Source organism: Telopea speciosissima, chromosome 8 (assembly GCF_018873765.1).
Source record: "Telopea speciosissima isolate NSW1024214 ecotype Mountain lineage chromosome 8, Tspe_v1, whole genome shotgun sequence".
Taxonomy (NCBI): domain Eukaryota; kingdom Viridiplantae; phylum Streptophyta; class Magnoliopsida; order Proteales; family Proteaceae; genus Telopea; species Telopea speciosissima.
In genome coordinates, this window is record NC_057923.1 from 19,199,127 (window position 1) to 19,211,782 (window position 12,656).

General features: G+C 38.9%; 1 protein-coding gene across 2 annotated transcripts; it reads right to left on the minus strand.

Annotated features, from left to right (window-relative positions):
• LOC122670791 (erlin-1-like) lies at positions 1-5,471 on the minus strand. Of its 2 annotated transcripts, XM_043867775.1 has the most exons (9): positions 5,328-5,470; positions 3,666-3,789; positions 3,497-3,564; positions 3,038-3,097; positions 2,771-2,929; positions 2,303-2,449; positions 601-815; positions 363-471; positions 1-270 (listed from the first exon to the last, which is right to left on the minus strand). In XM_043867775.1, the coding sequence occupies exons 1-9, from the start codon at positions 5,439-5,441 to the stop codon at positions 190-192; spliced, it is 1,077 nt and encodes a 358-aa protein (XP_043723710.1). In that variant the 5' UTR covers positions 5,442-5,470; the 3' UTR covers positions 1-189. The 2 variants fall into 2 exon arrangements, with proteins under 2 accessions (XP_043723710.1, XP_043723711.1); XM_043867776.1 differs by lacking the exon at positions 2,771-2,929 and having other exon boundaries at positions 5,328-5,471.
• Positions 5,472-12,656: the final 7,185 nt, after the last annotated feature.

Consider the following 12,656-nt stretch of genomic DNA (forward strand, 5'->3'; position numbering starts at 1 on the left):
GAAGAGTTGGAATTTACAATCCCTTACATCTAGTAGCTCAAGATGCACCATATAAAAGTGACAAAAACACATGAAATGTATTCTGAAAGAAACAGATTGTCCTTCTGTTTACCCCTTTCCCCTACCTGTGTCTAGCATTATCTGTAAAGTGTCATCTTACCTGATCATGAAGTTAAAATTGATCAAAACCTACATATCTGAGCTACCCTTCCTTGGAATGTCATTCAGAAAATTTCCGAGCAATCTCTGATCAAATACCATGCTTGGTACCTACACAGCAACATCAATACCATGATTACACACAATAGCCTGGAATAGTTAATATTGAAGAGAGCAGCCACAGATGAAGTATGTTATCAAACCTTGTCTCCAAAGAAGATCTTGGAATTATTCGTTATAGCTTCAATAAATTTCAGCTCAAGATACTCAGGTGTAAGCTTCAACTTGTTTGCTTCTGCCTCTTTAATCACTCTGGAAAAAGGAAATCAAGGATTGTACTGAGTGTATGTAGTATGACCACATCCATTGTGGAGATTGTAGAAAAGGAAGAGTTGGGAGTTCCACTTTCCTCTATTTTTTAAGCAGCCAAGAAATTTCTACCTGTAAAAGTCAGCATCAGTCAAGCTCTTCTGCCGGGCTATGTACATTTGGTTCTCTATTTCCTGCTGCATTCTGGCACTGTCCTTCTCCATCAACTTCTGCTCCATGAGAATCCTGCTAACCTGGGAATTCTTTTCTGCCTCTGTTAAAGCCATTTTCTTCGCTGTCTCGGCCTCTTTCTCAGCAACCCGTTGTTTCTCCATGGCAATCAATACCTACACAAGTAACACTACTCAGCCAGAAACTCTTAATTTAAAACATTATGAAGTAGAAAATCTACAAGTATTTAACATCAGAGCCTCAGTTAGTTTGGCATTAAGAATAATTAGCAAGATAAAGTCAACCAACCATGAGATAAATATAGATAATAATCTACATCCTGTGAGTTGGATTCTAGCAAAAAAGAAGGGGGGTGGATTAGCTCTCTGGATTGAGAACTTTCAGTCAAGTGGGTCACAACATGTTGCAATTGCAATAATAAAATTCAGAAGGAACTGGTACAACATGTAACATGAGAGTTTGATCATCAGTTGACCAAAACCGAGAAGTGCTAGAATAAACCGAATGAACTAGAGTCAACCCAATTGAACTTGAACCCAAACCTGATGGTTCTCAACCTCAAGATGACAAAGTTCACTTAGGATCGGGCTGATCAGCACTCTCCCATAAGACACCTGACAAATCCTATAATTAACTTAGAGCTATTAACTCCAGAGTAGTCCCTTCAAAATAAAGCCAAGTATATATGAATACAAGATATAACACATACACATCTACAATCTTGGAATTTGGGTCAGCTAAGGTTATGCAAGGCCTCAACCCAGGCCCAAGCCAGGCTCACATGGGTTACCATTTTCTGACACCAAGCCAAAACCAATGCTCGATCATGCAATCCCAACCTAAACAGAAGTTTCGGTTGGCTCCAAGTTGGCAGTCGTAGATGCAACTATAAAGAACTTACTGTGAGTATGGTGAAACAGATATGGCAACAATGGCGATTCTCAGACCATCTGAGCCATCCGGGTCTCACAATGCTGTACACACTCACTCTATTGGCTGTATACTTACTGTGACTACTAAATAAAGATAAGAGAATTTTTGGCTAGCAAGTAGCAAGTATCAGAAGTGTATATAGAAACAGTCTGGCAGATAAGTTGGCAGTTTACGAAGACTGGTAAAGCTAAAGCTTGGGCAGTTATGGATTTATTAATTTCTAGCAGCCCCTGCCCCTGTCACTGTTATGGAAGGCCACTTCCACATGAAGAACTTATGAGCACAAATAAGCACTCCAAAGGTATAGAGAATCAAAGACAAGCTTGTATCATCATATGAGAGCCCAACTGTTTCTTTTAGGCAAGGTCTATGGGAAGCAAATCCCATTGATGGACATGCTGACTACAAAAGACATGCATTAACCTCCTCCCCTTACTCCATGATGTAGTATGATATTAATTAAGCCTCCTGCCATTTCCTTGCCTATTCTAATTTTCAGATATGGTATTTAATCACCAAACCAAAAGGAAAGCAATGAACCAAAGGAAAGGGGAGGGAGGGGCTACTGACAGAGTTATTGATGGCATGGTGCTATCAAGGACTGGACTGGAAATTTCAGACTTACTGAATTCTTTCTCCATGTGTTTGAAAAAGTTCCTCCATGATCCCAAACTAGCCCATGTAATATTTAGACAGAAAAACCAAATACCTTAGTGCGTTCCTCTTCCATCTGTTCAAAATTGCGCCTTATGCTATCTGGAATTTTGGGTTTTGTGACACGCACACCGATAATTTCAATACCTGGGGCATAACGTGTACAATCATCCTGAAGATTTTCTTTCATCTTTTCATCAATCTGAAACAATTCCATTTGATAATTTTGTCAATTTTAATGAATGTTGCATAAAAACATAAAAGGTTCAATCTAGAAAAACTTTAAGAAAGAAAATTTACACAAAAAACATGAAAACACTAAAGAAATTTCAAGTGCAGTCTCGTGATTTGTCATCCCATAAAATCAGTCTTTGATTCTGACATAAGCAACCAACAGCAATTTCTTAACTGGTAGTTTGCAGATCATCGATATAGGGCATCCATGAGAACCTTCTTAAATCTCAAGTACCTTTTACAAGCTAACATAGTTAGCATTAACAGAATGCATGGTTCAGTTACTTGCCTGATCAAACATGTCTATATAAACTTGTTGAAGGGCATGAACACTGCAGAACTGATTGATTTCATGATGGATTTTATCATATATCCATGTATGATCATATTGTACCCCATAGTTGAGTAAAGTCTCATACACATAATCCTTACGAAGACGATTAACGACCTAGAGAAGCATTACAACCAATTCAAACACATGTCAAAACTTGGAATAAATGACCAGGACAATATTCCAATAGGCAATGAAAGATACAGAACAAGTTTTGAGGTTTACCTCTATTTTATCAAAAGTGATCATAACACCACCTTTTGTTCCACATGGGATGTCCTTAACCTGTTTATTGGGAAGGAAAGAAGACATATACGATGGTTAACAACTAAAGTAAAAAAGCACAAAAGAAATGAACACAATCCACAATCAAATAACAGGGAATCTTCACTTAGAATCCCTCAAAATGATACCGGCACATTTACAAGCAAGGTAGGTCTTCTTGTGCTTCCAAAACCATATATCAATTTGGGTGTTTGTATTCCCTCCGGAAAACAATTCGGCAAAAGGGTATGCCTTGTGGAACCATACATCTAATATGGCTGGAAGCATCATTATTGTCATCTCAACTGCCTACATTTTTCCTTTAGAAAAAGATGGCTATCAGCCTCCAGAAGAAATTTGACCAATGTCATAATGGCAATCTTAATATCCCCCACAGCCTAAAACGATAACAATATGCACCTGATCTGTCTGAATGGTCACTTGAATGGGCTCAAACTGAGTTATCAATGGCAGCTTCAAATGAAAACCTAGAAATCAAAATGACATCAAGCACAGAGTTTGTAGGCCTCAGCCCCTATACTTGAAACAAAAGGGTGTAGAGTTGGACCAATACAAAACATGGACAAACCTGGATCAGTAATTGTTTTTAGAAGGGCACCCCCCCTCCAATACACACCAACATGGCCTTCTGGAACTTGATGTAAAATCGTAAAGCTATTGCTTGTAGCTGAAAATGATGACGGGACCAAGATCTGCAATTATTATGAAATCACTGGTATGTTACTGGATTCAGTTGAAATATTGAGAGAAAAAAATTCTACTTATATGTGGTTTTGAGAAACTTTACCAAAGCAAAAAGAATCCATTGTAGTCTTTAGCTATGGTCTCCGTTAAATATCGTTTTTGTAGATTAAAATTTACAGCTATTGGCACAGCATGGCCATTTGTATCTCGTGGAAAGAATTTCTTACATGGGAAACACTATAGCTGATAAATTTTTTTGCAAAAATGGTAGTATTTCATATACTCAAGACTTTAAGAGCCTCCTTACCTGAAAAGAATTGGCAGCAAACTCCTGTAATTGACTACGAATTTTTTTTTACTGTTTTGACATTAGAATCTATGGATATGAGTAATCAGCGAAAGAGTAGACTTGGAGATTTGCAGGACCCAAGAACCTATTACAACAGTTTCATATTTCATTGGTTCCATCTACATGGATTCCATAAAAGTTCAGATCAGGTACTTGAAGAGCTCTGGAAGAGTTCCTTAGTAGTCACAACAATGTTGTGTCACAATCAAAAGGGAAAGGGTGTTCTGAAAACTATGCATGGGATAGGAAGGGCAGCCTAGAGGTTGGAGTTGTCAGACATAACATACACAGATGTGAGGCAGGCATACTTCATGAACACCTTGTTGACATGTACAATGAACTATGATAAGCAAGAACACCAGCCACAAGGGTACCAGACTAGCTGATCCTTCCACACCAGCATCCATCTATCATTTCCCAAAATCTTGATGCTAGGCCACCCCTGTCAGGTTCAACTAACCATCTAAATCTCTACATTTTTAAAGCCTACTTGTAAGTTGGATGGCTGAGTGCATAGCCTGCAATGTTTGTAGTGCTAGCATTACTCACCATCTAAACGCAACCATCTTAGCTCCCAAAAACAATTAATACCATTGCAACTCTATAGGATAACAATTTTATCTCAATGCCACTACTTTGTCATCATTATACAATTGCGTCTCAGTTGCACTTTCATATACATATTTCATTTGTGGAATATAAAATTGCCTACGTGAATAAATGGGGAGATTAGAGAAGCTTAAGTAAATGTTGACACCTTTTTTTTTTCTTTTTTTCTTTTTTTTTTTTGGGGGGGGGGGGGGGGGTTGGGAGGTGTAGGGGTGGGGGAGGTGACTGAACCAGCAGAAGCAATGGGCCAAGTGCTTGACTGAAGCGAAAAAATGTTCCAAGAGCTGATTGTTTATAAACCGTTAAATGGGTTTTCCAATGGTTTCCTAAGTTGGAACTAAAAGTAAGACCTAGACTACTCTGAAAATAGAATAAAACCTAGTTGTATAATCGGAAAAGAATCAACCACATAGAACAAGTTCTAACCCAACAACTGCACCAAAGGAGAAAAAGAATCCAACACTAAAATTAAAAGATGGAAATAAAAATATAAGTTTTGATTGCGATTCGAGGCATACAACCAAAGAATTTTTCGACCATGAAAGAATGAATCATGCAAGGAAAAAAAATGGATGGTATGAGTATTACCATGGCAGCGATGGAGAGGAAGGCGATCATTGCAGTAATATTGAAGGAGGAATCACCTGCTCCTCCTCCAGGAGGAGGCCGAGGAGCTCCCACTCGCTGCTGCTGTGGATCCATATCTCCAAGCAGTTCGACACACTTCTACATTTACTAACTTAGAACTCTTAGTCTAGGTAATCCAGATCCTCTACCGACACTGCCATGCTGCCATGTATGACTCGGCTCTGTTTCCTCCCCTTCTCTTTCTTTTTCCCGTCATTTGTGGTTAGAGTTACCAGCAGCAAGACAGCGTATTACACTCCACGAATGAACGGGGAGATCCGGAATTCCGGACTAGGTGCAGGAGGCTTCTTTTGTAACAAAGGAACGTGAGAAAGTACGAGAACGGCTCACAGCCGTTCAGATGGAATCGACTCTGTGGACCTACATAGAGTGGATTCCATCTAAACGGCTGTCAGCCGTTCTCGTACGTTCACGTTCATGAACCTGAGCCCGACTCCAAAGGAAATGGGTTATCCACTGGGGCCAATTTGTTAGTGTACTCCTATCATCATAGGATAAAAATCCTCTACAGTACCTACATCTTGCAGTGCAGCCTCCATAGAGTGCCACGTGGCCAGAGTGGATCGTATGGTTGTGATTCCTTTGGCACGTTTCAAATGGAAGACCCATTTAGACTACCGGGTTGAGGTTTTTCCCGCCCAACAAGTGAAGAGAAACTCATGAAAATTGAGTTCAAAATTCCCAAATCCCCTGGCCTCTTCTCTCTCTCTCGACAGTAGCTTCCCCTGAGATCTTCGAGCTTTCAGACAGAACTAAACCAGATCTCCTCCGGCGGCTTATCCCTTACGGCTTAAGCCTATTTCGCCAAAACATCTCCACAGGTTAGACATTTGCGATTTTTTGTTCAAGCTTTGTTAAGAACCCTAACTGATTGCCATCAATCAAGTTCTACTGTGATTTTTTATCCCATTTTCATGAGTTTGTCTTCTTCGATGTGTTTGAAAAGCAAAACGATCCGTCTCGCACTTGGCTCCACTGGCTTGAGAATAAGACTAGTACTGACCTGCTAAAGTTGGGATTTGATTGCCCAATCGTTGGAATAGAACTGAGAAGAAACCTTGCAAAAAAACCAGAGGAAATAATGGCAAACACAGTATAGTAGAGACCCTCCTTATGACTTAGGTAATCCATCCACTCGGTTGAGGAGAATCCACTCCTTAAGAGTACTGTGAATCCATACAGTTGAGCAGTAAACAGTAATTTTACTGAACTGAACTTGTGTCTGCAATATAATCAACAAAAATAGAAACTATTGTACATGACTAGAAAATAGAAACTAAGTTGGTGCTGCTGGAAATCTCTATAACTGGTACAAAAGTATGACAGTAACAGACAATTTTATGGCTTTATACACACATCCAGACAATAATGGCATTTCAATATGCTTCTACAGTTGATTTATAGCAGTATTTTTCTTCATCCTGATTAATAGATGATCTAAAACAGGTTGCCCTTCTTTGCCATAGGCTTTTTTGTTTTCATAGGACATAGAACAGTTTTAGTTGAAGGTCTATTGTCATTTTTTGTTCTTCCTCCTGACTAAGAGATTATCTGAAACAGGTTTCCCTTTTTGCAGAGTATTGATTGTCTGCCTTTATTTGGTTGATGGCACAATTTTGGGTCATGTGTTGTTGATGGATTAATGTTAATGTTGTTGAATTAGATGTAATGGCCTAAATATCAGTCACCCACCCTCCATGGAATTAGATTAGATGCTAGAAAACTAAGTAACAGCTTTATTATGATGTCCATCTTTCTTTCTTCTCCCCCCTCTCCCTCCCCCTCTTAAAATACTCTACATTACTTTTGGGTTCCAAAATTAAGCACTTTAAATTGATTCATCATGTTTGTTTGTTTTTTGTAGCATTCAGATACTAAGGTTATTTTGGATATTACATCAATCTAATATAATCATGGAAAATCGGACAATAAGCCCTGAAGCTGAGTTAGGTGGAAATGTTGAGTGTAAACCTCAGATCGGTATGTTATTTTATTCAAAAGAAGAGACTTATGATTTTTACAACAAATATGGAGGACGTCTTGGTTTTAGTATTAGGAGAGATTATGCAAATAAGAGCAAGAAAGATAAGACAACCATAACTTCACGGAGATTTGTATTTTATAAAGTTGGTTATCGACAAAAAGATAAGCGAGAAATTTACACAAGCAAGCCACGAGTTGAGACAAGAACAGATTATTTGGCACGGATGTCCATATATTTGTTAGAAAATAAAAAAATGAGTGATGCGACTTTGTTGAAGAACATTATCACATTCTTCATCTACCAACCTTTATCATCTAATGCCCAATATGGGTCTATATTACATTGTACAAAACAAATTCATAGTTTTTGATGTAAATGCTACTTAATCTAATATATATAGCTTTTTTTTCCATAAAAAAAAAAAAACCTACTACTCATATGATGTATTCACAGAGCAAAATTTCAAACATACATAACTATGAAATTGATTTGGTTGATGATTCGGAGATCAAACCTAAGGCCATACTATTCCATGGGTATGGTCCAACCATTCTTTTACAACTTGAAGCTCAAACTTAAGAGCAGCAACAGATAAGTCCTACAGAAAATGCCCCATCCATTGCTTGAGACTCTAACTCTTTTGTATTGGTCAAATCCTCTTGGGTATTGTTTTTTGATGAAAGTCTCTTGGGTATTAATAATAAAAGTAGAAAGAGAAATATATCGACAAGAAGTTTCAAATAAAATTGGTTAATATGGAACCAATAAATGAGAGAATCAATTACTTTTTCTGCTAGGATTGCTCCATTCCTCAGGTTCACAATGGTTGAGCCCAGTTGTCATGATATCCTTTACTAGTAAATCATATTGGAAAACTGTAGGACTTTGGATACCTAAGTACTTAAATCTTTGGGTTAGATATTTCTACAAGTAGATCCATTTTGACAATCCCAGTCAAGGTTTCGATGTAATCATTTTTGAGTAATGTTGCAAAAAAAAAGAATAAAACTTATAATCTCTCACAACATGGAACAATGTATGAATCTTGAGGGATTCGAACCATCATACTCTGGATAATTCCCAGGTGTTCTCCCATTTTGAGCCAAGGATTCACCTTTAAAAAAAAACATGTGTAGGTTCTGATTGTAAATAACATAAAAAAAAAAGAAATATAAACTTAGTACTTACCTCAAACATGCTCAAATTGGCCAAACACTCAGAAGTAACATAATACATTAGTCAACACAAAACACTATTAGAAGTAACATGAAAATATGACAATACATTAGTCATAACAAAGCATTGTTCAGACAATCAAAATTGAAGACATAAATTTTACCCAGACGTTGCATAAAATACATAGCACGAAAGAAACAATATCCAAATATAAAGAAAGATGGTCATTCCATAGTAATGGTTGAGTAACATCTGGTCCACAAGTATTTGGTTATGCACTTGTAAGCCAGATGCTCGTTGTGGAGCAACTGAATTCAATTGTGTGCGGTTGTTAACACTTTCATGTGATTGGCATGTCCCTGTGTCTACTGTGTCTACAATCCCCAATTCATTTCCTGAAATCTTATCCACCCAGATAAAAGCCTCTTGATGTTTTCCACTGACCGAACATCTGTAAAATTGTTGCCCAGGATTTTTTTACATATGGGAATTCCTCATGACCATCCTCCCTTGACCATAGCTATACATCGAAGGTTGTTCATCCAACCCTATTAAAATATAAGCTGATGGAAAGAGAGAATACCAGATTCATATGTGATCAAAAAAATAAGAACGATAATTGGAATTGGTACAACAAACCATGAACAATGTAGAAACCAAATGTAAGCTAATGAATGTATACATTCATGAACAATGCAACATTGGACAAAAACTAGAGAACTCAAAAAAAAATCATAGGGGAAGGAACTATTATATAGATGTAGCGGAGGAACCACCTAAAAATTACCGAAAGCAACCAAACAAGTATCAATTTCAAAATCTACTGGGAGAACCAATTAGGGTTTATGAAGTCCAACCCCTAACCAAATCGAGAATGAGGAGGTAATGGACAGATAAAAGGCTGAGACCAGTGGAGCCAAGTGTGAGATGAGTGGTTTTGCTTTTCAAACACATTGGAGAAGACAACCTATGAAAATGAGATAAAAAAAAAATCACAGTAGAACTTGATAGATAGCAAACAGTTAGGGTTCTTAAGAAAGCTTGAACAAAAAATCACAAAATGTCTTACATGTGGAGATGTTTTAGAGAAATAGGATTGAGCCGCAAGGGATAAGCTACCGGAGGAGATATGCTTTAGTTCCGTCTGAAGCTCAAAGATCTCAGGGGAATATATTATCGAGAGATAGGGAAGAGGCCAGGGGATTTGGGAATTTTGAACTCAATTTTCACGAGTTTCTCTTCACTCATCGGACAGGTAAACCTCAAACCAGTAGTCTAAATGGGTTTGCCATTTGAAATGTGCCAAAGGGCTCACAACCACACGATTCACTCTGGCCACGTGGTGCTCTATGGAGGCCGCACCGCAACGCACTGCAAGATGCAAGTACTATAGAGGATTTTTATCCATCACATCATCCACATGTCATACCCCACCTGAGGCTCGTGTTTTTTTTTTATGAAAACCCGAGGCTCATGTTGCACTGATAGGATTTGGGACTTGAAATAGGTTTTAAACTTGTATGTTTTCCTTTTTTTTTTGGTAGAAAAGAAGGCTATTCATTTATGCGCGCCCAACGCCAAACAAAGGAAAACAAAATACATAAGATAGATAGAGAGCATGATAAACACAAGGTATGAATATACGGTATCCAAAACCAAGGAGTGGAAATTGACCCAGTCTCACATGCCATTGATTGGGTCATCCAGAGTAGGGGATGAATTACAACCATATCCCTAGAGAAAAAGCTGTAGACACAGCTAAAGATAAGCGCATGCACATACGTGCCAATAAAGGGGGGCCCATACGTACTGAACAGACCAAAAACACCAGACTTCCCATGCGTGTTGACATGCTGCCACAGTCTAATTTCAAACAAACTTGCTAGAGAGACAAAGTTCTGCTGGATCGTCGAGTGGAGCTTCAATAGACAGTTAAAAAACCATCTGAAACGTTGCCACAGCCTACTTTCGAACAAATCCGCAAGGATCTTCTGGATCGGTGAGTGGATATTCATCCCGCGATAGGAGAGGTATGGTGAAGGTTGAACAGCAGCTGGAGTTTCTGAGTCGATGATAAACTCAGTGTCACCAGAACCTAGGTCAACCACACCTGCAAACAGACAAACAAAGAAAATGGAAAAGGCGGGGAGGTGATAAACCTTGAAAAAAGGGGTGGGTTTGTCGTCATTGTCGTCGGCATCGTCAATATCGTCACCGACGGTTCCAAGGATCATGGTGAACGGAGCAGAGAAGGAGAAGAGAAGTAATACACGCATAAACGACGGAGAAGAGACACGCCCAAACGGCGGAGAAATGGCACGCACAAACGGCGGAGAAGGGTTTCTATCAAGAAACCGGATGATGCAAACTTTGTATAACCGAGAAAGGGTTTCGGATGAGAAACCAGGAACTCGGCCGATGACAAGGATCAAAAGAGGTTTCGTTCAAAATACAAGTCGGCGCCCAAACCTTTAATTCATAGGGAGATCAAAAGCAGGCAAAGCAGCAGCAGGAGGTCAGGATCTTCATCGTATTTTGACGGCGGCCAAAACTATCTTGATAAACCCTTGTGAAAAGGGGTTTCAATCGATGTTCCTGCTTGTATTTTTCCCCGTTAGACCAAGTTTTCCTTCACCATGGGTGAAAGGAGAATTCCTTCAACCAGCTTTTTAGGGTACAACGTATTAGAATCATAAATACTACACCACTGAAATAAAGTACATGTATTATTATAAGATACAATGTAATTATACTTTATACTAATATGTATATAGTATACCTATGTATGGATCTACCTTATTTTATTAAAAAAATACAATAGATTGTATAATCCAAACTGAAATATGATATGTTGGAGAAAATAGGAAAAGATTCACGCCATTTTTGTTTCTTACTAGAAGGGAAGTTGTAGCACTTAGTGAAGAACAGTTGTAGTCGTCAACGATCAAAGAGATGATCGAAAGGGGAGAGAGAGAGAGAGAGAAAGTGTAAAAGTGTCTTGGTTCTCTTCAGTTTGGATGAATTTCCTATAACCTAGACACAATTATGTGGATTAAAGCAATTCCGAGTGGATTCATTATGGACAAATTCGTGGAAATCCACAACCATGAACTCGCTACCAAGAAAGACACATTCAGATTGCGGTTACATCAAGCATGGACTCCTGCCAAGGTTTGGATTAGAATGAACTGTAGTTAGCCCCAATCATGGTCTAAAAAATCATGCAGAAGTGGGAACTAAATGGAAAAGGTAGTGATAACAGTCATTCCAAGTTATGCCATGTTATTGCTGAAGCTCTTGCTAGGAGGGCCTTGTCCTTAGTAAGGAGGACAAATTGGCCTTTATCCGATCCCTGTCTCTTTGAAGATGGGAGTGCATCTCGCTCTTTTGAATATACTAGTTTTTAACCCAAAAAAAGTTATGTCATGCGCACCTTCAAGCTCTCAAAATCTACCCTCAAACAAATCTCAAGTGCAACCTCATATTTCTGATGGGAATAAAAAAAAAAATAGGAGACCAAAAGATGCACTCGATTAGTTGGCAAAAGCAAACTAGATGCAAGACCTACTCAAAATACTTCCTACCTGGCCAAGATGGGGTGGGGACCAATTACAAATTGAACTCCCTCTTGAGCCAAGTTATGAAGGGTCTCTTAGATCATTATCCTCTCTGGTTCCCTGCCCGAAACAGTAGTCCAGTTCCTCTCATAGGAGACCGAAACTGACGACCTAACCCCCTGCCCGAACACACTGCCCGAGTGAGGTTAAGTCGTCATTTTTACCTCCCTATGAGAGGAACTGGACAACTGTACCGGGCAGGGAACCAGACAGGATAAGAATTTGGGTCTCTCTACTTTGCTAATAACTCAAATTTTTTTCAAGCAACCATTTTTAGCCAGCCTTCATGGGCATGGCGAGGCTTAATTCATGGTCGTGACCTCTTCGTGGTAGTTTTCTTGGTCCATCGGCAATGGTCAAAGTCCTAATATTTGGGGAAAGGGGGGATGAATGGGTGTCAAGCCCTCCCAATGGGAAAATCCAAACCTCCAAGCTCCTGAACTGCTCTTTGATTAAGGCTTTTGAACTTATTGATGGCCAAAACCGGTCATG